Source organism: Scardinius erythrophthalmus, assembly GCF_964197995.2.
Source record: "Scardinius erythrophthalmus genome assembly, chromosome: 22".
NCBI classification, from domain to species: domain Eukaryota; kingdom Metazoa; phylum Chordata; class Actinopteri; order Cypriniformes; family Leuciscidae; genus Scardinius; species Scardinius erythrophthalmus.
Genome location: NC_138242.1, coordinates 17,764,201 through 17,790,191, shown reverse-complemented (window position 1 = coordinate 17,790,191; position 25,991 = coordinate 17,764,201). Strand labels below are relative to the sequence as shown.

The window sequence follows — 25,991 nt, the reverse complement described above, 5'->3', positions numbered from 1 at the left end:
ATCTGTGTCAGGGGTTTTCAAATTTTATATTTTCAAATTATATGTGTGCGTGTGCGTGCGTGCGTGTGTGTGTGTATTTGTATACTATTGTATCATTTTTGTCTTTTAACCATGTAAAGCTACACTGTAAGAAACAAATCCATAGAAAAATGGAAAAAGTACTGATAATTTTCTGCCAGAACATTATCTATACTTAATTACTCTAAAACACAACACAATGCAATGTCTAATTCAAAATACGTGTTAAAAACCAGTGAAAATCAATATGGAAATTCTTTCATATTAACACAGTACATTGGGCCCTATTTTTACGGACTTTTAAAAACCAGAGAGGTACCGTTTATAAAAAATAAAAAAAAATCCACAGGAATTACGCACTAGACATTCATCTGCCTGGAATAGTCTGACCGCTAAAATAACACATTTTGTACAAATAAAAAAAAAGAATACTTTAACAAAGCCTGTGCTGTATATTTCTGCTTTGAAACCCTCCATAATGTCTTGCCCCATATTAAACTGTAAAACATTTATTTTTTACAGTTACAATTTACAATCATGTCAATTCAGACCATTACTTTAACTCTATAATCGTTTATAGTGTTTTCCATATTCCAAAATGCTGATGTTTAAAAACACACGGACGTTACCATGTTTACCGCGCCACAAACACCTGAGTGGCTTGTTTTAACACTTGCTTGAGTTTGAGCTTTGCTGTCAGAATGCAAACACTACAGGTTCTGGTTGAATTGTACCTAGCACTACAGCTCAACTCTTTGAATCCCATGTGAAATGCATGTTTTCAATGCTTTGATCTACTGTGTTGTGACAGCAATGTATGCTGCCCCGTCTTTTGAGGCTGGACACAAGAGTTTATCTGTATATGAGAATGGGGAATGTGAAAACACTTCTTACAAACTCTGCTGACATATTTGACAAATGACACTTGACCCCCAGACATTTGTACCAGGATTCATCACATTGTTTTTTATCTCATATGCAGTCCATTTGGCACATTGAGCTTTGCATAAAAAGTAAATCCTTGTGAGAAGAATGGCAGGTGTCTAAATCTAGTGAAGGATCTATATTGTTGTATACTTCATGGCCCGGAAAACAAAAGAAGGCATTTGTGGGGCGCATTCAAAGGATCCTTCAAATTGGGGAAGCCTTCACTGCACCACTGCATTCCGCCTTTGAATACAGCTTTCGAAGGATGCAGCCTCTGAATCAGGATGCAGCCATTTTGTTGAGCTGCATAGATCAAATACTTGGACACAATAAAGCAAGTTAACATACAGTACTTTCCCTATCTTTCATCCCATTTTAATATATAAAGACTTTACATTTTAGCAGGTCAACAATCAGCAGCATTTGGAAGCATTTGCTTAAAGGAACACTCCACCATTTTTTGAAATAGGGCTTATTCACCTTCTTTCCTACATTTAGATTGGTGGGCAAATGCATTTTTGTCTCAGTGCATGCATTGTTTTAGTTTGACAGGGTCGGCGCTAGCTTAGCTTAGCATAATGAATGGAATCCTTTGTTGCCAGCTAGCATGTCCTGAGTAAAAGTGATATATATATATAAAAAAAAAAACCACCTAATTACTTCTTGTGGATTGCGTATTCACAACGAGTACAAATAGCGATGCAGATTAACACTAGGCGATTTCCTAGGCAGATATTGACTTGTATATTAAGGACTATATTAGGGGGAAGCACAGGCAAAGCACTGCTACATGGGCGTGATATCTCTGCGCCCAAGTAGCAGTGCTTCGCCTGTGCTTCCCCCTAATATAGTCCCAAGTCAATATCTGCATAGGAAATCGCCTAGTGTTAATCTGCATCGCTATTTGTACTTGTTGTGAATACGCAGGCCACAAGAAGTAATTAGGTGTTTTTTTTTTTTTTCATCACTTTTACTCAGGACATGCTAGCTGGCAACAAAGGATTCCATTCATTATGCTAAGCTAAGCTAGCGCCGACCCTGTCAAACTAAAACACTGCATGCACTGAGACAAAAATGCATTTGCCCACCTATCTAAATGTATAAAAGAAGGTGAATAAGCCCTATTTCAAAAAACGATGGAGTGTTACTTTAAATGCACAAGGGAACCCTGGAGTATGACATGAGAGGAAACTCTGCTTGTAAATGTGATTAAAAAATTATCTATAGCCAACTATATAAACTGTAATAATCTTGAATCGATTTATTATAGAAGTTATTCACCAAGTACTTCACCACCTGCACGTGACGTCATTAACGACAGTACTATATTGTACTATATTAAAAATAATTTTCTTTAATTGGAATAAAGCTGAAATTAAATTAAATATTGATATATAAGTAAATATATAAATAAATATAAATTAAAACTAAACAGAAATAATAATAAAAACTTGAACTAATAAAAAATGACAAAAACACATTAAACCAAAACTTAAAGTAAAACTTAAACCAAATTTAATGTAAACTGAAAATATTAACAATTTAGCTAATTCAAAATATGAAAAAATACTACTAGCCTATATTCATTGTTATTTTTTATTTATTCCAGTGTGTTTTATAATGATCATGTAACCTGATTTTCAAAGGTCCTTACCCTAATGGTGTACATAATGTGAACTCTCTTTCTTTCAGAGTTCTGTGAAGTCCATGAGGGTGTCCCATTTGTCATTTTATGATTTTGAAAGGTGCTCATGAGGCGCCCCCTTTGCAGTCACTATCTCTGGTTTTGTCAAGCTTGCACTTAGAGACTCTACAGAACATTACATTTCCAAAAGTGTGGATTTGAAGGATGAGTAGAAGGGCCTATAGGACGCATTTGGGATGGGATCAAAAGGTCATTCTGTAAGGTCAGGGTACAGGATGTAGCAGAAAATAAAGTGTTTTTGTATTTACAAGAAATGAGTTGGACATCATAATGCAATACTTCTCCTATCTAATATAATTTTTACTTTAAAGTCAACTCCTTGTTCCCAGTAATAATAATTATATATATATATATATATATATATATATAAATAAGTAAATAAAAAAATAAGCCTTTTCCTTTAGCCTTTGCATTCATTAAGATGTTGAGTTCACATTTGCCTGTTTAAGTATCTACTCAGGGCCTGAGACGCTATAGATCAAAGCTGTTGGACACTGATGGTCTTGGCATATTTGTGTAGCAAACACATGAGTATTCACAGGCTGGTGAGAGGAGACACAGAGACCCAACCAGAGCATGAGACCAGAAGCACTGGCTTGGCTCAAAGCAAACTCACAATACAGAGATTTGAGAGCATTTGAGAAAAGAATGTCCATCATATCGGTCAGTCAGTCACACACTGGAGTCTCTCAAATAAGACAACAACTTGCAGACAAATCCTCTAATCCAGTGGTTCTCAAACTGTTTTTGTCATCAGAGCCTCTGTGGCATCTTTCTTTTTTTTACTTGAAGTACTGATTTAAGTACTAATGTTAACCTTTTAAAATAGAATTGTTTTTATAGGACTATTGTATATGTATTCATGTTGTATTATGTTTTTGTTTTTCTTAATGTAATTGAAAAAAACTGTATTCGTACACTGTGAATTTTTAAGTTCATTTAACTTGGATGTTTAAGTCATTTCAACTTAAATGACATTAAACTGACTTAAATGAGTTGAATCTTGTATAACTTATAAAAAAAAGTAGAAAATTGCTTAAATTGTTTTGATGAGTTAAAGCAATGTAAAACATGTTCTCATAACTTTTTTTACAGTGTACATTAAAAAATTATTATAATTATTATACTTTAAAAAAAACAGTTTAATGGTATTATTTTTTACACATAACTTATGTTTACACACAATACAATAATACAAACTCCACAAACCCCTTATGGGTTATTTTCTTTCCACCATGTGTTTAGTCACATGGCATTTATTGCTCATGATTGGCTCAAAAACAATTGTTTAAAAAAACTGAGTTTTGAGATTTCGAGTAGGCCTATATGTGGTCCACTCTTGTTTAAATGGGAAAATATGTTTTATATGGTTATGGTTTCATTTTTGTAATTTATAGACATTTAAAATATGTAGTATTTCATTGCTTGTGACAGTTTTGACCAAAGCTATCCAATTCCCAGCTCTAGTTATGTTAAGAATTTTTACTCATGTCAACAAGAAAGCACAAAAGCCTGAATATACCAATAATAATGTGTGGTCCCAAATATTGGCTTTATATAAGATGTAATTTTCACGGTAAAAAGAAAAAAAGACCTGGTATTTTAAAACAATGAGGAGGGATCATACAATCCAAATTGAAGCAGTGGCTTTTTTCATGGGAGGCAACAAGTTCATTTCTGCACATTCAGAAAATTAATTAAGGGTTTAAAATGAGCTGGTATGCTTAGCTTGGCTCAGTAAGTAGGCTTTACAGTGCACAGACCCAGCAGCGGTGACTTGGCTCTCCGGTGTGCTTGTATTTATGCAGTGATTGTTTAAATATTTGAGGAGCACATGTACAGATGGATGAACGCAGCAGGTTTCATCATGAAGTTACGATGTTCAAACTTGCAGGGGGCCATTCTAACACTCGTGTCAACAACAGGAACCAAGCAGCCCAATCAGTAAATACCATAAAACAGACCCTGAAAGACATTTCGGGAAGATGGGCAAGTTTTCTGAGAATGTCTTTTGATGGGGGGAATTGTCTTTCTCTTTGAGCCTGAGGAGGATGTGTAATGACACCAAATGTGACTGAAAAACATTTTCATTTTTTCTTCGAAATGCTTCAACTCGCTATTGGGAACCGAAATTATTTGATAAATCAGTAAATCAATTGAGAAACTGATCATTCGGTAACACTTTACAATAAGGTCTCATTGGTTAACATTAGTAAATGTAACATGAACTAACAATGAGCAATACATTTGTTACCATATATATCAGTCTTTGTTAATGTTAGTTAATAAAAGTCCAGCTGTTCATTGTTTGTTCATGTTAGTTCACAGTGCATTGACTAATGTTAACAAATACAACTTTTGATTCGGATGTATTAGTAAATGTTAAAATTAACATTACGATTAATAAATGCAGCAGTATTGTTAGTTCACGTTAACTAAGATTTACCTGATTTAACGATAAATCAGTTGACCAGTCAATTATAAACATATAGAAGACAAAAAAAAGAATCAACAATTTGCAATATTCAATTAACCAATTTAAAATAATGATTTATTTTATTATTATTACATGATTTTTTTTTTTCATCATCTATTGGCATTTTATTGATTTCCCACTGAAATTGAAGGTGTGGTGTTTAATCTGCTGCCATCAATCATTGCTCAGCTGTTACTGTCATTATTTCATTACTTTCATTAAAAATATAATTAAATAATCATGTATTAAAGATGTAATACAGATAAAATAATTATATAATCACATATAAAAAAAACATTAGAAATACAATACAATGAAAAATTATATTATTGTATATTATTTTTTAATACAGTACATTATAATAAAAACAACGATATAATCACATATTAAAAATATTACAATTTTATATTGAATATTGAATAAATTCAATATTATTTAAATTGAATATTGCATGTTTAATTTATTTATCTGTTGTTTTACTAATTGCTTTTTTAATCTACTTATTTATAATTGATTGCTAAAATTGATTTTTGATTTACTGATTTATCAAATGATTATTCTGTGGCTCCCCATAACCCACTTGCATTATCAGAGGAGTTTGTCTAGCATGATTTTTCTTTTCCCAAACCAGTTCCGCGCAAACTCCGCCCTGCAGCCGATTCTAAAGATTTCATTGGTCAAGTCAATCACAGTGCTGAATGCCTACACAATGCTACAACGAATGCTAAACCCTAACCCTACCCCACACCCTTACATTACCAAATGAAATTGGTTGCAGGGCAGGATTTGCGCTGAACTGGTTTCGGGAAGAAAAAGAAATCATGCAGTTTAGTGCTTAGTACACATTAGCGCAGCTGCACCCACGCCGCTGGCAGCCAGAATTATGAAAAAGGGATGTCTGTATGCAAGCCAAGTGGTGGCAAGGTCAGTCAAATTACCTCAGTGTGATACTAATCACCCTTTGGGCTTGGTACATTTGCAAAACCGATTGGGCAGAATGTCAGTGCAGTGGTTTGGCCAAAAGACAAATTTCACAGTTTAGGTATGAAAGCTGTAACTTAAACAGCTGACATCATATTCTGAGAATAGCAGTGGAGAAGGCCGTTGAACGGTGAGTCTATGGTAAGAACATCAAGCATAAATTCTTGTGCCAATGACAGACAACAGACAGAGCCACATGAAGCAATATTTCTAGGGGTCTTGCGAAGCACTCAGAAGTGTATATCATGCGTGTCCTTGGAAACTGGATTCTCTGCCCACTCCTAGCATCTGTCTTTCTCCTGCACGACACTCGGGCCGAAAAAGATGGACTGGCGAGAAAAAGCACCTTGGAAGTTTCCATCCACCCCACCCGTTTGGAGACCGGGATCTCTGCCACTCCACATTGAGCTGTGTGGGACGATATTTACCTTATACCCAAGGCCAAAATCCTCCCTTTCTCCTCCTCTGTTCTCTTTCGTCTTATTACAGTCTGTCTGATCAGAGTTTTCCTTCTTCAAGGGTAGGGCAAGCCTTGGCTCCTCCTTAAAGATAAGCAGGACAGATGTTTCAGACATTCACGGCCAAGTTTAAGACGCTTCAATTGGTCATGGACTGTCTAGGGAATTGAGATGGCCAAATATTAACCATATTTTAGATTTATTTATAAGGCCATTAGGCCCTTGATTACAAGTTAATCAGTCTGAAGTGAATATAAATCGCACACTTGGTCAGTTCCATGAAAGTGAATCTTTGCCGTTTTCAAGGGATTTAAATATAACCTGGTTTACCCCTATAAATTCAACAGTTCTTCAACTTTATGGTTACTTAAAAGCAACTGTTGTGTGAGCAACACAATAGATCATACAGATTATGGTCAAACAAGTCAAGTGTGTTTTGACACTAAGGAAGTGGTGTTGAATTTCAATGTTTTCTTTTTGTTGAGATAAAACTAGTCTTAGAATAAATATACACTTAGAATGGGAAATAGTTCAAACAAGCGCACCACGTCAGCAAAAGGGCACGCACAAAGCCTGAAGCTTATAAAATACTCGCCAAGACACTTTGTGTATTCATAGAAGAAGAGACTCTGCTTTTCCAGACTCATTTCTTTTATGGCAACCTAATGGGCCATATTGTAAATGTGAACTCTGTGTGAATTATCCAGATGTTTCTTACATCTGTCCAGAACACATTAATATGATGACATTTGCAATATTTATAAGACATAACCACACCCGACAGTGATTTGGATACTTGAATTAACGCGATGGGAAATCATGTCTTACATTTTAGAAGATAAAGACTTCAGCAAATTACTGAAACACAGCAACTGGCAACTAAAGAGCAAGATGTCAAGTCCAATCAGTTGAGAAATAGGAATGGGTGAGTTGCATGATGATCAGTTGCTGAATGCAATATTTCTTTAACTTTATCTCAGGCAACTCAGTCAGAGGTTGCTATTACATCCTCTTTACTGCTTAACAATAAAATGGCAACACTGCCACCTCATGGTGTTTGTGGACCTACACAAAATGGATATATCGCACCAGACAGATATATATATATTAGGGCTGTCAAACGATTAATCGCGATTAATCGCATCCAAAATAAAAGTTTGTTTTTACATAATACATGTGTGTGTACGGTGTATAATTATTTTCTATATATAAATACACACACATGCATGTATATATTTAAGAAATATTTGCATGTATATACTGTGTATATATATTTATATTATATATAATTTATATTATATATAAATAACACATTTTCTTATATATATATATGCATGTGTGTGTATTTATATATAGAAAATAATTATACTCCGTACACAGACATAAATTATGTAAACACAAACTTTTATTTTGGATGCGATTAATCGCGATTAATCGTTTGACAGCCCTAATATATATATATATACACTGTATATATATAAAAGGGGACATAGGAGAGGAATACTTCTGTTTAGCTTCAACTTTGATGCAGTAGGCCTACTGATTTCAAACAAAACATTCTATAATTACTGTAAACCAGACACTTGCATAACTGAGAAATAGGCTTTATTATATTTGTCTTTCCTGTGCAGAGAAATTAGGTTTGCATATAGTATTGTAAATCCTTTGACTTATCAAGTGAAAAGCATGAATGAATGAATCTTGTGCAGAACAGTCACAAACTCTCATCCTAATAATACACATTTTTATATGGATTTTACAAGCCTGGTGCTTGGAAATCTGAGATTTATTTTTTTCTGTAATTGCAAGCAGACATTTACAAAGAAATTTTAGCAAAAAAGCACATACTGGCCATGAAGGACTTACAGCAAGAATTGAAGCCATGTAAGTCAGTTTAATGAAGAAAAAAGCTTTGTGTCAGTTTTCCAAACTGATTTGCTTCATATTATGGCAGAAAAGTGCTTCTTGTGCAACAATCATCAAACTGTTACAGTATATATGAGCCAATTCTGACAATAATTATACACAGGTCAAGACAGAACCATGTTGAATGAGTCCCAATAGATGTCTCAAGACACAATTAGTCTCTTTTTAAAATAATTGAAAGCCAGGTAAGTGGCACCCCCAATCAACCCAATCAATAAAGTGGCACCAACAAAGGCTGGTGCCTTTTTCTTTGCCACCCTGAATGCGGTGGGCAGCACAGCGGATATGAGGATGTTATTGACTTGGCCAAGCACTCTGCGGAATGTCGGCCGGTTCAGGACACGCTCATAATATGTCTCCAGGTTGACCCGAATCCCATTTCCCCAGTACCGACGGGACAGGCCCAGGAACTTGAGGCGATGAAGGGTGACAGCGAGGGAAACGTCCGCAATGCTGAAGAACTCGCCGCAGAGCCAAGCCTGCTGACTGCCCTCTTCTAGAGAGAGATGAGAAGTTTAAAAAGCTAAAAGAAATAAAGTCGGCATAAAATGGAAATTCACTAGTCATCTATTTTCTGATGGGGATACTGATTGGTGATACTTCTCCAATAATGTAGGATACGTTTACATGACAACGATGTGCTAAAAACTAAAATAATATATATATATTTTCTCCCAGCCAGATTGTTTATTTAGAAAATAATTAATGAATTACTTGCGAGGACAGAACTGCTTGGCAATTTCTTGGAGGAGTTGGATGTGTTACTCTCATCCTTCCCTGAGGATGGTACTACCTCTGGTAGTTCTTGAAGACTTCAACATCCACCTAGAAAAACCTCAGACTCTGCTTGCCTCATTTGACCTCAAGCAAGTATCTACTCAAAAATCAGGTAACCAACTGGACTGTATTATACACGCTATTACTCCACTGACCAAACGCTGGTCACTCCACTGCACACCTCAGATCACTTCCTCCTCACTCTTAACCTCAACCTCGCTCAGGACACAACACACACTCCTCCACAGGTCACCATTTGGCGTAACCTACGCTTACTCTCACCCTCCCGCCTGTCCTCTTTACCTATAAAGTTCCGTATGATTTACAAGGTATTGCTACTGACTTATAAAGCCCTAAACGGCTTAGCTCCAGTCTATTTAACGGATCTTCTATCGCCCTATAATCCATCGCGCTCTTTAAGATCAATTCACGAGTTCACACTTACAAATAAGTCAGATAGAATAAATGCGTATTTGGCGTGCTGTCCGAGGAGAGGGCTCCGGGCTCGGTATTTGGCCCGAACCCAGAGTACTCCCCCCGTATTCCTGGCTGTGAAAGAACAAGCCAAGAGTGAGGAGTCGGGGTGGTGGAGGGATGCTGAAAACTGTCAAGGAAGTTAGGTGAGTTGACAGAGTGAATATATATATGCTTCCTCTCATGCTGATAGGGTAGACATGGTAATTGTTTGATGAGTTGATTGATTGATTGCTTGATTATTTGAACGTGCTCCTCCCGAACTTTGTTAATAAAACATCATTAAATTCGAGGCTTTTGGTCATGCCTAGGATATCCAGATCAACCAAAGGAGGGAGAGCATTTTCACATTTAGCTCCAAAACTCTGGAATAGCCTTCCTGATACTGTTCGTTGCTCAGACTCGCTCTCCCAGTTTAAAACTAGATTAAAGACGCATCTTTTCGGCCAGGCATTCATATAATATTTTTAATCTTACAGTTCAAACTACAATCCGGCCTCTAGTTCATAAATGCCAGAGGAGAACTGGCCCCCGACTGAGCCTGGGTTCTCCCAAGGTTTTTTTTTCTCCATTAGGTCACCTGATGGGAGTTTTTCGGTTCCTTGCCACTGTTGCCTTTGGCTTGCTCAGTTGGGGATATTTTGGGGATATTTAATTTTATTTTATCAATCAATAAATTCCACTAGAAACAAACCTTGTTGTATTATTTTAATTTAATACTGTGAAGCTGCTTTGATACAATCTGTATTGTGAAAAGCGCTATACAAATATACTTGACCTGACCTCTTTGGCCTCATCCACACTTCCTCCCCCTAATCAGTTCTTTTTCAGTTGTACCAGCACTCACTCATATCATCAACACCTCTCTTCACACTGGTACCTTTCCCACAGCATTTAAGCAGGCTCGGGTAACCCCACTCTGAGACTGGAATAAGTAGCTTCCAAATCCTCAGTACTCATCTTGCTGGATCTGTCTGCTACTTTTGACACAGATCCTACTTTCAACCCTCAAAACAAAGGGCATCTCAGGAACCGCACTCCAATGGTTCAAGTCTTACCTCTCAGGTAGGGGTCCGTCAGGGTGTTGTGGAGGGTTGAAGTGTCTAAGTCACAACATCTAGCCACGGGGGTGCCTCAGGGCTCAGCGCTTGGACCACTTCTCTTCTCCATCTACATGTCATCACTAGGATCGGTCAATCAGGAACATAGCTTTTCCTATCACTGCTATGCTGAGTACACACAACTCTACCTCTCATTCCAACCAGATGATCCGACAGTAGCTGCTCCCATCTCAGCCTGCCTGACAGATATTTCTTGCAGGATGAAGGACCACCACCTTCAACTAAACTTTGCTTGTGGTCTCGGCCAACCCAACACTCCATCACAACTTCTCCATTCAGCTGGGTTCGTCAACCATAACTCCATCTAGGACAGCCAGGAACCTTGGAGTTGTGATTGATGAATAGTTGAATTTCACAGACCACATTGCTAGGTCCTGCAGATTTGCCTTATACAACATTAGGAAGATCAGGCCCTTCCTAGAAGGCTACACATCTCCTTGTCCAAGCTCTTGTTCTATCCAGACTTGACTATTGTAATGATCTCTTGGCAGGCCTTCCAGCGTGTACTGTCAAACCTCTGCAATTGATCCAGAATGCTGCTGCAAGAGTAGTCTTCAACGAGTCGAAGAGAGCGCATGTCACACCTCTCCTCAAAAACTTGCACTGGTTGCCAAAATCGAATTCGCTCGCATCAAATTCAAGGCACTGATGCTTGCCTACAGAACAACCACTGGCTCTGCACCCCTATTCCTAAACTCATTACTCCAAACCTACGTGCCATCCAGAAGCTTGCGGTCTGCAAGTGAATGGCGCCTTGTGGTTGCCTGTTGGTGGATGACCTGCCTAACTCAACCCAAGCTGCTGAGTCTTTACCCATTTTCAAGAAACTGCTGAAGAAGCAGCAATTTCAGGCAACACTTGACACATTAATACTAACACTTACTATTCTATATCTATTGATAAAAAAAAAACCTTGCTACGTACACTGTGCAAGACTAACTGTGACTGGTCTCAGCACTAGCATATTGCTGCCCTGTTGTTACTTTGATTGCTTCTATTGCTCTCCTTATTTGTAAGTCGCTTTGGATATCTGCTAAATGATTCAATGTAAATGTAAATGTTAATTTAATTTTGAATAAAACCAGTTAATTTATTATGTCCCCACATCAAAACATTTTTACAATGTGTTTAACAGAAGATTCTCCAACCTGGTGTCTCCTCAATCCTCCTCTGCAACTCCGTCTCCACTTGATCCAGAACACTCTCTAGTTCATCCAGGAGTTTCTTCAGGTATTTCATGTTATCATGGTCAAACAATTTACTCTAGAGAGATTCACATAAATAGTATTTTATGACACTGACTCAGCAATCACTTTCTTGGCATCGTAAGCAAGATCGTAGTCAAAATTAATTGCACATACTCAGCAGAATAAAAACAGAGAGGGTAATCATATGAAAATTTGAAACTGAACACTGCATGAATGTTTACTTACCTTCAGGCGCCTCTGTTTTGCAATATAAGCGTCTTTAAGATCAGGATTCTCTGCTGCTAGTTTCTTAAGCTCAGATTCTGTGTTTCCAATCTGTGCTATAAGACAGAAATCACAGTTAATTCACAGTATACCCAAAAACTGTATGTTCATATGAAGTTATTACGCTGCGTCCCCGTCTTACTGCGAATGTGAGTGGTGGCATAAGCTGGAATGTGGGAGTCTACGGTGATCTCTGGGTGGAGGATGCAGCCATGGGTGTACGCATCCATCTGCAGGGAGTCCAGCAGTTCTCTGTAATGCTGTACTCGATGATAATACGTGCTTCCCTCTTCTGGAATAAGCTTTGGTGTGTGCTCTGATTCAGAGAACAAACAACATGCAGTACATTATCCAAATAAATGACCCATAATTGTTGCTGCAATCTACATGAGCTGCTATCCTCAATGGAAAATATCTTATTTTGACTTACCCTCCAATGCCTCTCATGTTATCCAAAATTCTGCCCTGGCATGCTGAACTTAACAAGGTGCATGCAAACATAAATGGAACCAAATGAAAAGAAGACTAGGGTGAGCACCTGGTTATTGCTCTGTTGCAGAACAGTAGATGTGATTTTGCAGGGCAATGCAAAACACGTGTGTGAGAGATAAATTTACTACTATTATACTATTTAAATATTGATTTACATTGGATGGAAAGCCTATTTGCCATCACATTGGATAATAACGGTTTAAATTGTCAATAACCTTTGTTAATTGTGACTGGCATTCTATTTGCTCAAGTTCGAGTAATACAATATAATTTACTCTGGAACTATTTAATCTACTACTGGTAAATATAATGAACTGAATAACAGGCTAGTATAGGTTTAAAAAAATATATATATTATATTTTCTTAAGTAGCAACTACTTTATTTTCCTTTATTAAACTATGTAAATAATAAATGGAGTCTTTACCGGATTCAGTGCATCTTGAACTTGAATGTTTTTGTTGTCCTGGCTGGTGTAGTTAGATTTAATGACTTTTGATGAGGTCTACATGGTAGAAGTCATCATCAGCATAAAAATCCCTATCTATGAATGTGTTGGTTGGTTATTTTACCGCTCTAGCTACAACATGACGTCTGCGCAAAAGCCAATCCCTTTTTTTTTGCATTATATTTCTCATTGTGGTTTTGTAATTTTAGGGAAGAAATAAAATAACACAGGCATAATTGAAATGCGGAACACTGATTATGTCTTGACTCGCGGGATGCGGGACAAAGCTCCCAATTTCGAGACTGTTCTGCAAAATGCGGGACAGGTGCTCACCCTTAAGACGACAAATGCACTGAACACAGCAAAAGCAGCTCAAACATAAAACAAACATAAACACACAGTAGCAAAAAAATACAAATATTAACACATGATAAATCAGCTGTTAATTTGTTTATTCATTCATTTATTGAACCCTCTGATGCATGAATTAACGTAATGTTTCTTTTTACTTTAAAACAACAGCAGAAACATTTCCAACAGTTTATTTTAATTTAAAATATACACTACTGGTCAAATGTTTGGAATCATTAAGATTCTCTTATCTCTTATGCTCTTGTACTTAAAAATTTAAATTGATTGTACTTAAAAAAAATGAAGGTCTCATGTCTCTTATGCTCACCAAGGTTGCATTTCTTTGATCAAAATACAGTAAAACAGTAATAATGTGGAATATTCAAATAATGTTTTCTATTTTGAATATTTTAAAATGTAATTTATTCTTGCAAGGAATTTATTTCTTAAGGATCACGTGACACTGAAGACTGGAGTAATGGCTGTTGAAAATTCACCTTTCACATCACAGGAATAAATTCCATTTAAAAAAATATTCAAATAGAAAACAGTTATTTTAAATTGTAAGAAATAATAGGGGTGTAACAATATATTGCAATACAAAAACAATATGTACCGTGGATAGTTCAACCAAAATAAAAATTACTGTGAGAGAAAAAATTCAAGTTTTCAGAGTTTTAGTGTCAGTACTACATTAAACGACTATGTTGAATATAATGTATAATAATGCAATAGGTGAATATTTATGGGTCCTGTGATAATGCCAAATGTCTTATGTTACCAGTAAAAAGTGGCCAACATTATTTTAAATATATCTAGTCAGTAACTGAGTGCTAGCATATTCGTCTAAAATAATTCTGTATATTCAGCTTCAGAATCATGAATATTTTTTTTATTCTGGAGTTACCATTGTCCTGTGGATTGGGTTATCAGCACCAAGTCCAAGCCTATTCATTTACACCCACAATTAAATATCAAATTTATCATTTTAATCAACAGTAAATATTTTGTTAACTTTTTATCATATGTCTTCATAGGAGTATTGCAATAATATCGTATCGTGAGTTCAGTTTCGTGATATGTATCGAATCGTGAAATTAGGGTATCTTTACACCCCTATAATCTTTCACAATATTACAGTTTTTACTGTATTTTTGATCAAAGAAATACAGCCTTATTTCAAAAACTTTTGCAAGTTTTTTCCAAAAAAACTTTTGACCAGTAGTGTAGATATCATTTATTTTTTAATATTACTAATAATTAAATAAGTAATATTAAATTTTTTTTATAAAAATTGCATATATATATATATATATATATATATATATATATATATATATAATGGGAAATATTCCAGAGGTACTTATAAAAGGGACAGACATATAGAACTATTATTATTATCATTATTAGGATGTGACATCACACCCTGGGTGATTACAATAATTTTACATCAGAGGGTTAATCAACATGATATGCCCTTTAGTACTACTTTTGTATTTATGGCATCTACACTTTAATTCATGCATTCTGGAATGTAAATACTGTTTTACACACAACATTAAGTCCTAATCCTAAGCGTTTACCATCACAGAAGTTCTGCTCCAAATAGTCCATGATTTGTGTGGGGTCACAGATGACACTGTCATTGTGAACCAGCACAGGAACCTCACCAGTGGGGTTCAGATGCATAAACCAGGGCTCATTGTGTTCACTCAGAGGCAGACTCACATCATACTCCTCACACTGAAGACCTTTCTCAGCTATTGCCAGTCTCACCTATGACAGAAACATTATGTTCATTTTTTTGGCCGTTTCTTTAGAATTTTATACCATAGAAAGCCTGAAACATCAGTTATTTTGCACTCCAACTTTCATTTTGTTGAAGAAAACAACAGCAGCCCAGCTAACAAAAATCTGTTCTAAGAACGTTTTACTAAAGCTTTGCAAACGTTATGTTCTCTGAATATTCAAAATGTCCATTATGGTTATTTGAACGTTAAAGCTACACTGTGTCATTTTTTAAGTTAATTCTTAGCAAAAACCACTTTGTTCTTTCAAAATGATATGTGCTCATTAATGTGTAATTACTTCTACCAACTAATCAAGTATTCTCGTAAGCGTAGAATCTGCCATTTAGAATACATATGAGCGAGCCGCTCGAATGACAGCAGCCATGTTGCACCTCCATCTTGAAAATACATTAGCCAAAGAGGGACATACCTGGAAATTCAAGCTTCGCCTTTCGCGTTTTTACACTCAGTGGCACCGTGACGAATGCGAGGGGGAGATTACTCGCGACTGCCGACAGATTTTTAATAATACGGCCACCGTAGGAGTTAAAACGCCCTCGGAATGGGAGGGGCTAGTAAGTAATATTCAGTTGGTAGTCATAAACAATTTCACCGATAGATGGGAGAAAATCCTACACAGTGTAGCTTTAAAAAAACATTTCATTTGATAATTTAGCAAACATTGTGGGAATGTTACCTTTGAATGTTCATTCTGAAACAAGCAGTGACATTTAAAAAATGTTGGATGAACGGCCAACTAAAACGTTTCAGAAAACAAAGCCTTCTATGAATGAAATTTAGTAAATAATGTTTTTGTGCCAACCTTTTGAGAACATTATTAAAGACCAGAAAACATTGAATTAATGTTCTACCAACGTTACTGGAACGATGTTTATTCATAACTTTTTTAGGAGAAACCCAGTGGGCAACTGATGTTGAAAAGACATCAATCAACGTCAAAAAACAGGTCAAATATGCAAATCAAATTGTCAAAACCAAACCAATGACATTGATTTGATGTAAACTGAATGTCAAACATATTGGCCTGCATATACACCAAGCAATTTCAGTGTGGTTATTAACTTTCTATTTTCACCTAATTACCACTGGAAGACATTGCCTTTCAAACTGACCTTATATTATGATATGCAGTATCTTGATCAAGTCTTGACTAACTGTCAAATTGATATCAAGGTGCCCGCTGGGGAACCTTGCCAGAATTAGCCAAAGTTCTGAGATAGTTGTGTAATTTATTTGAGATTCAGGCGTTAAATATCAGTATTACATATTAATATAATATATATCAGTAATTATTACAATAATTCGACATGGCCTTCACACTTGCATTACCATGCATCATTAATAATGTATAATTTATGAATAATTAACATGCATGCTGTCAGTCAGCAATTGTTTAATTGAGACAGCCATATGAATAGAGGAATAATCCAAACAATGTCAGATCTTTAAATGTGAATATCACAATCAAAACAACAGACTGCATCCACCCTGATGCTCTTGAGCTGTCTACGCCAGTAATGTGGAATTATGGGATCGCTTACCTTCTGAGAACTGAATGACTGGGTCCAGTGGTACAGTATCAGTTTGGACTCTTTGTTTTTTGTGCTCTCGACAACCTCACCGCTGTCCTGTGCATCCTTCTTAATAAGGATTTCCTTCTCATCCTCAGATTCGCCGATGTTTTCCACCGCCATTTTATCAGTCGATGGCTGTGTCTCAAAACCTAGTTGCCTACGACGAGGGTATATGTTTATGCATCCTACGCGCGCGCATAATTTTTGAGCATATTACGCGCTTGCAGCGCCATCACAGGCGCGTACCCGCGTATTCGCGCCTTGAGCCTGCTAGCGCGAGATGATGCCCACAAATGCTGTCTAGTCTAGGGAGGCAACTCAGTAGGTTTTAAGACAGTCAGTGTGTTGAACAGCGCAGCCTCAAGTGGTGGTACCCAACTTCTTAAAGGACACACATCCACATTCATAATAATGAAATGTAGGCACAAACAACAACAACAACAAAAACATAGCCTATATAGCCAAATAGGCTGTTAAAAATAAATAAATAAATTCAATTTAAATCAAATAAAAAGTAAATTATTGCATTTAATGCTCTCAAATAAAACTAGTCCACTGCTTTATTTAACAGTAAATATTTATAATCGGCTAGGCCTAGGCCTATATTAATTTTCATCATGGTTGAAGTATAAATCAGAAGCGCACATTTTAAATGAACCAGCAGATGTCTCTGTAGACTGTTTTTCTCTATCAAATTACATTACATTAAAAAACTGTTTAGAATTTTGACATTTTATTCTGATAATTTATGATATGCAGTTTAATATGCTAGAAATGTCATGTTTCATACAATAAAAAGAGACTTTCCCGTGTTTCATAATACATAATTTTTGTAGCTAAATTACACCTGTTAAATATACTTACATTGCATACATATTCATCCATCCAAATCGCAGAGATTTTACATAATAAATAAATGGCATCCAATATATAATCATATTAACCCAGTTGTTGAAAGTAGGTATATAGACAGAAATCTCTACACGAAAAAGAAAAAAAGGAAAGAAATTAAAAATAATAATAATGAGAATGATACATTAGTATCAACCCTAAAAAAAATTGTCACATATTTACACTGTTTTTTTTTTTTGTTTTTTTTTTACATATAGGCCTATATTATCTAGGCTATATTAAGTAGCCTATGTTGTGATCTTCAAGTCCCAATGTCCATGACAGTATTCAAATCTAAATGTAATCAACAACAATTATTTTTGTGATTCCATTTCAAGAACTTTATGTTTGTTATTGAAAACAGCAGTAGTTGAGGAGACAAATTAAAATGAGAACAAAATATTTTAAGAAACATGATGTCATGTTGTAGCCTACCTCGTAGTTTGTAGAGTTTTAGATAAGTTAGATAATTATAATTTATAATTTATTTTAAAGAATTTCAAATCATCTTTGGAAGTATGCTGATGCCCCCTAGTGGCTTCTGGGCTCCTGGTTGAGATCCACTGCTTCAAGTCATTATTTTGATTAAAGGGAGACATAGAATTACAAAAATAAAGAATTCTACACTGTAAAAAAAAAAAAAAACTTGCTGCCTTAAATTTTCAAGTAGCCTACAATCAATTATTTTTTTAAGCACAATCTATATAAGTAATTTAAACTTAAATCACATTAAACTGACTTAAAAATGAGTTGAATCTTGTATAACATATGTAAAAAAGTAGAAAATTGCTTAACTTATTTTGATGAGTTAAAGCAATGTAAAAACATGTTGTAAAAACATATTGAGTTTCAGTTAAAAGTTGCTATTTTATAAAACTAATGGCATGCAGAGTTGTGGGTTTGCAACAATCTGTGAAATATAGGCCTACTTCTATAGTTCTACATTTACATATGCTTATATATAGCTTTTATCAGCAGTTTGCCTGTCCATCATGGTCAATTTCCACCATCTGAACCATTTAATGCCACGAGAACAAGAGGTATTATAGTCACATTATTTCCAACATTAGTTGCCAGAGAAAGAAAAAGAAAGAAAATACATTTCAGTGCTATGAAAACGTCATTCGCAAAAGCCCACTTCTTTTCATGTATTTGAAATTTTCCTATTAGCCTTCATTAAATAATGGCAAACTGTATTGTCCTTCACATTCTAAAATGTCATTTTCAAAATATAAAAAGCACATCAAATACACAAATGTATTTTATAGACACCAGTTTCCTCTTATAAGTTTCTAAATCCTTCCATAATCATTTTGAGTAAATACAAATGCAAAATTCTTTTTCCATTCCACAAAAAATAAATAGTTCAGCTTAAATCTTCCCAAAATATGTTTAATTGGTAAATTCTCGGTCTATTGTAAGATAATTCGTTAAATTAGTTATGGATACATTTTATTTATTTATTTATTTCAAATAAAGAAGATCAAAAAATCAAAACAAAGTAAACCTGCGCGTCTTCAGTGAGGGTGAAGTGGGCGTGGCCGCGGCGATGACGCGTGATGATTGACAGCGTCTCTCGCAGCTGAGCTGAGGCGAGCGCGGTCTCGGTGTGTGTCTCTCTCTCTGCTCTGCGCAGCGCCTGCGAGCGGGAGGGAGTCGGCGGTTCCAGCGTGTGCGGCTTCGGTAATGATGCACTAAACCTGCCTCCTCATTCATACTCTCACAACCCAAGAAAAAATACCAACCAACAACATCTCCACTGTGATTAATTCTCCCAAGTTTCATCGTTGCTACTGAACTCGGCTAGGAAAAAAAGGTTTAATGAAAGAGAAAGACAAGAAGAAGCGCACGGCAACGTTACGACTGTTTTTATTTTCATCCTATTCTGAATGACGGGCGGACGGTTCGACTTCGACGATGGAGGCACTTTCTGTGGCGGATGGGAAGACGGGAAAGCCCACGGACATGGCATCTGCACAGGACCCAAGGGTCAAGGCGAGTACGCCGGGTCCTGGTCCCACGGTTTTGAGATAGTCGGGGTCTACACCTGGCCCAGCGGGAATACGTACCAGGGCTACTGGTCGCAAGGCAAACGCCACGGGCTTGGTGTTGAGACCAAGGGGAAATGGCTTTATCGTGGGGAGTGGAGTCACGGGTTCAAGGGTCGCTATGGAGTTAGGCAGAGCACCAATACACCTGCTAGATACGATGGGACGTGGAGTAATGGACTACAGGATGGATATGGAGTCGAAACCTATGGGGATGGTGGTAAGTGCCACTGCTGTTTACAAATTTCAAGTATGTTTAGGGATTCGAATCGTGAGCAATTGAATGATTACGATTCCGTTTCCTTTATTTAATGTCACAATAATGAATTTTTTTTTAGTAGTTTTGAGGAAGAAACGTTTAAAAAAAAAACACATTCTTTGATACACTGCTCTCAGCAGCTTGTTGTCAAATGATCATTGCAGATAAAACAAATCAGGGATCAATTTTATTCTGCAAAAAGACAAAACCAGCATATATATATATATATATATATATATATATATATATTATAACGTATTTCATTCATTCATTCATACAGAAAAAGTCATGTCTTTGACTACAAATGTTCAAATTATCATAGAACAACCAGTCTAACGACGCCGTTTTAAGCCTCAAGAGCCTTTAGTGCAACATAACACTGTAACAGCTGTTGCTTCGTTTAGATTCGGACAAGACGATAACTTGCGGTTCAGTAAGTGAGTCAGATTAATTCAGAAAGGCTCCGACTGATCCATAATCGTTTTTGATTCACTAAAAAGAACCGGCTCATAAGAATGTTTCGTTTGGGAGTCTAAAATTGTATTGATTCACTGAAAAGAATCTTATCATACGAGTCATTCGTTTGAAATCGGACGCACTGTTGTTGTTTTTTTTATATATATTTTTTTATTACATTTAGATTTAAAGTACATTAATTGCAAGATTTTGTTTACAGACATACATACAGAAAACAAATTATGACTAGAAAAACAAATACACAAAATAACAAATTATGACTAGAAAAAGAAATACACAAAATAACAATAAAATACTATTAAATTAGGTGCTAAGTAATGAATAAAATAAGATGAAAATAAATGCATATATAATATAAAATAAACATTTATCAAGGCTTTGTGAAGAGAAAAACTGTAATATATTATGTACATGTACATATTATGTATTTATAGTTTTTGAATAGATTGATTAGGCCTATATATTCTCTAAACCGGATCATGAGAGTCATTCGCTCAGGAATTGTGCACACACTGGTCTATCTGGATGTTAGCTTTTGTTCACTAATAAGAACCGGCTCATGAGAATCAGACTGCACTGATCAATGTATGTTTTGTGCTGATTTTGTAAAGGTCTTCACTCTAAATACTATGATTCAATTCCATAAGAATGCAATTATAAGGAATTGAATGGAATAGAACGTCATGAAAAAGAACCAATTCAAGGTTCTTAAATTCTATTTATGTTTTGGCCAACTGTCAGGTCAGAGGTCATTGCCAGTGTGTGTACATAAAATCCAATGCTTTCAAAGTACAATAAACAAATGCTGGTGACATTAAGATAAATATACATAAATGCACCACAAATAGGCTAGTACTTTGCACATTACATAATTTTAGCAAGATTGTATATTAAACTTGTGCCACAGTCTACTCTATGCTTTTTAAATGCATCGCAATGTGACATCCAACATTTACCTAATGCTTTGCATTTTGGAGCCATATTAGTTTCCAAATGTGCTTGCTGATATTGTGTGTAAAGAGTGTCAGTGATTTAAGCTCTGATGAACTCTGTACATAAAACATAACTCTCATGCAACTAACATTAATTGATACTTGATATGCTAATGTGCCTAAAATGCATGCTTTCTTTTAGATTATATTTGAGACTAAAATTATGAGTATGTTCCAAACCAACTTTACCAGGCTTGTGCTGTTCATTTACTTGCTCTATACAAGTTTAACTTTGTTTTGTGTTTCATAAGGCACTTATCAAGGCCAGTGGATGGGAGGCATGAGGCATGGCTACGGTGTGCGACAGAGCGTGCCTTACGGAATGGCCACCATCATACGCTCTCCGCTTCGCACCTCCCTGGCCTCCCTAAGGAGTGTGCAAAGCAATGGCGCCGTCCTGCAGGATACGGTACCCGACACGCCAGTTGGAAGCCGTGGTGGTTTCGTGCTGAATTTTCACAGCGACACCGAAGTCGTCACCGGGAAGAAGAAGGGCCTGTTCCGCCGCGGGTCCCTCTTTGGCAGCCTCCGCCAGCTACGGAAATCTGACTCCAAAACGTCCATCTCTAGCAAACGGAGCTCGGCGCGTAGTGACGCCACCATGAGCCGCATCAGCTCCAGCGACGCCAACTCCACCATCAGCTATGGAGACGGAGAAGTGCCCGATGAGTTCACGCCCATGGAGGACCACGTGGATGCCACCACCACCGAGTCCTACATGGGCGAGTGGAAGAATGACAAGCGCAATGGATTTGGAGTCAGTGAGCGATCTAATGGGCTGAAGTACGAAGGGGAATGGATGAACAACAAGAGGCATGGATACGGATGCACAATATTCCCAGATGGAACCAAAGAGGAGGGGAAGTATAAAAATAATGTGTTGGTGCGTGGGATAAGGAAGCAGCTTATTCCTCTTAAAAACCATAAAACTAAAGAGAAAGTGGACAGGGCCGTGGAGGGGGCTCGAAGGGCGGCAGCTATCGCCAGGACGAAAGTGGAAATAGCAGTTTCAAGGTAAGGCACCTCCGCTGCTGAAAATCTCCTCTCTGGGGCAAAAAATGAAAATTCTCTCATCATTTATTAACCCTCATGTTGTTCAAAACTTGTATGACTTTCTTTATTCAGTGGAATGCGAAAGGAGAAACGTTGAAGAATGTCCACTCTTTTTCATGTAATGAAAGTGGATGGGAATCTGGGCTGTTGAGCTCCAAAATGACAAAAAAAGTCTTCTGAAGCCATACGATAGTTTTGTGTGAAAAAAAAGAGAAGAAAACAGGCCCTAATCTAAATCTTTCCCAATCCCCTGCACTGCAGTGTTATTGTTAACCCTTAAATGCAAGAATGTTTCGCCAATCATTATTACATATTTGGGTCTTTAGCGACCCAGAACTATATATTACATCTACCTGTCGCGATAATATAAAACTTTCCTGATATTAGAGTTACAATTACAGAGGAATAAAATAAAGCATATTTGGTTACCTTTTGGATCTTGGAAGGGTTCAGTTTGAGCAGATGTTTTATACCATCATCACTGTCCTCGTCAGAGCTCATTTCCCAGTATTCAGCATCTGGCTCATATTCACGATCTCAAACATATTCTCAAAACTATCATTTGCAACATCTTCAAAATCAATATTTTGATCCCTGACAGCTTCTTAAAATAAAAACTTAAAATAAAAGTAAATAAAGCTAAATAGAAATATATAAAAAATGTATAAAAATGACAAAAGCCCATAACAAAATTACTAAAACTTTAGATAAATAAGAACTGAAAATATAAAAATAAAAGCCTATTAAAATAAATAAATAATATAATAATATAAGGCTATATAATAAAACTAAAATGGTATAAAAATGAAACTCCACTGTAGCTTTTATATATCAGTTGCACTTCCACATATTCATATTAAGAACATTTTGATAATCAGTCAAATTTTGGTCTGTTAGTCACAAAAAGCTATATGGCTTTCAAATAAATGGTATATAGCACATGAGTCGTATGGACTACTTTCATGATAGTTTAATGGTGTGTTTTTGTCATTTTGAAGCTCAACAGCACAGATCCCCATGTGCGATCATCATTATATGGCCAGTACATTCTTCTCTTTTGTATGGAATGTAAGAAAGTCAAATGTGTTTGAAACGACATGAAAGTGAGTAAATGATGATAGACATTATAACAAGAATATATGACTTGACTGTCACAACTGTAGAGACATAAAGAATTTGTAATATATCATGTGCAATCTCGACAGGTTGACTTAGAACTGTTGTGATCAAGTTCACCAACCACATCAAGCCTTCTGTAACATTCCCAAGATTGTTACTACTTGCACTGTTAAGCTGTGATGTCTGCATGGTTCAGACGTATGGCGTACGGGGCGACTATTCAGATTTCATTCATTAACCGTATGTCATAGACCTATTTTTAGATGTTGCTTCACAGTCACACCAACCATGTTCGGCAAAGCTCAGGTGTTTTTAACAGATTTCTTTTGTTTGATCTTCTTTAGGAAGTCTGCACAAACAACCTTTTTGAGGATTGGTGTCTATTATTTGTCCATAGCTCAGATGCACAGGGAGCAGTCATGAGGTCATGCATCTCATGTACTTTATTATGATGTTTGTTCCCTTGCCAAGAGCCATACTAGACAGACATATTTTAATAGATGTGTTGTGTAAACCACTTATTCAAGGCACGCAAATTCAAAGCATCCTAAACAGGTCTTGGGGAACTCACATGCTCATGTTACTTCCATTAACCACTCGAACAGATGCTTCGTCAAACATCTTACAATCAAACGTCTTCAATAGACCAAATTCCAGTATAAGGTATGAATGTATACAGACACACTGTATGAGCATAACCAGTGGATTAGAGAGTTTACTTGCAGCCAATGAAGGATTAATGAAGGATTATCCAAGTCTGTGATTTTTACACAAACAAACATTAGAGTATTTTAATATAGTGAAAGCTATCCTTATGTGCTCCCACTCATAATGTTGAAGCCACCGAATGAGCAAGGGTCTTGGTTCACAAATTAGTGGGCTTGCACTACAAAAAAATGACTTCTTAATGGGTTTTATAGGGATAGTTCATCCAAAAATTATGAATAATTTACTCACCCTCAAGTTGTTACAAACCTATATGACTTTCTTTCTTTTACGCAAATACATGTTTTCAACATGGATAATAATAAGACATATTTATTCAGCATCAAATCAGCATATTATAATGATTTCTGAAGGATCATGTGACAGAAGACTGGAGTAATGATGCTGAAAATTCACCTTTGCCATCATAGGAATAAATTAAATTTTAACATATAGGCCTATTAAAATAGAAAACAGTTCTTTCAAGTTGTTATAATATTTCACAATATTTCTTTTTACTGTATTTGACTTCTTTCAGAGACATTACAAAATCTTCCCAACCCCAAACTTTTAAACGGTAGTGTAGATAGTTTCCATATTCTCAGTTAGAATGGAAGATATTGTGCCATTTTAATGGCCCAAAGCCATTACACAGAAATGATGTGATTGGTATAAAGCGACAGACCAGAATTGCACAGATTCTTACTTCCTGTGTCACTCCAATTTGGAACTGAACCAGTAACCTTTGTAACAGTTAACCCCTACCCACTAACGTAGGTGTAACGAATAAAAGAGCACTTTTCAGTCCAGATCTTTTATTCATGGGTTAAAGACCATAAATAAAAGACCATCATTAGTAAATGATTGTTGGTATGTGTATATGAGCACGTCTGCCTCATGTATGTGTTCCGGCTGCCTCATGACTCTGACGTTCTGATCTCAAGTTAGTGATCAGCCAATCAATAAATAAATATCATGATGTAGAATAAAGGCAGCTCTGCCAGTGTACAAAGGGGTCAAACAGGTTAACAGTTGGTTTGAGTGGCACTTTCAGGCTATTTACAGTTTCTGTGTTTATTATAACATGGAATAAGCCACATAGCACAAACTGGGCACCATTAGCTGAGTATCTGGCATTTGTCCCACTCAAGAGTGGCCTGTGTTCTGTGGTTACCTCTCCCTCAGCGAGCAGTGGGTCAGGGTTACAGGGCTTACGCTCCAGGGTCAGTACTAGTGCTATGAAATTAAAGTAAAGCCATTTTACTATGCATTACTTGCATTCAGTTACAGCTGAGCTAGAGCTTGCTTGCAGGCTAACGGTTACAATCTTGGCTGGCTATCAGTGCTTTAGAGATTGATACAGTAATACTGCTCCGTATCTTCACTCCACCCTGGAGTGTATTCTCTTTAAAGGGTTGTAAATATAATCCCACACAC

The 25,991-nt window shown here is 36.4% G+C and overlaps 2 protein-coding genes across 2 annotated transcripts in view; one reads left to right on the top strand and one right to left on the bottom strand.

The window, feature by feature from the left end:
- Positions 1–7,954: 7,954 nt before the first annotated feature.
- On the bottom strand, positions 7,955–17,282 carry gdap1 (ganglioside induced differentiation associated protein 1). Its single transcript, XM_081352437.1, has 6 exons — positions 16,978–17,282; positions 15,209–15,401; positions 12,478–12,651; positions 12,297–12,391; positions 12,012–12,126; positions 7,955–8,987 (listed from the first exon to the last, which is right to left on the bottom strand). The coding sequence occupies exons 1-6, from the start codon at positions 17,128–17,130 to the stop codon at positions 8,635–8,637; spliced, it is 1,083 nt and encodes a 360-aa protein (XP_081208563.1). The 5' UTR covers positions 17,131–17,282; the 3' UTR covers positions 7,955–8,634.
- A 2,197-nt stretch (positions 17,283–19,479) lies between these two features.
- Positions 19,480–25,991, top strand: part of jph1a (junctophilin 1a) — a 39,298-nt gene continuing 32,786 nt past the window's right edge. The window contains exons 1-2 of the mRNA XM_081352509.1: positions 19,480–20,169; positions 21,929–22,691. Of these exons, the coding sequence (XP_081208635.1) occupies positions 19,791–20,169; positions 21,929–22,691 (1,142 nt within the window). The 5' untranslated portion in view covers positions 19,480–19,790. The remainder of the gene's footprint in view (positions 20,170–21,928; positions 22,692–25,991) is intronic.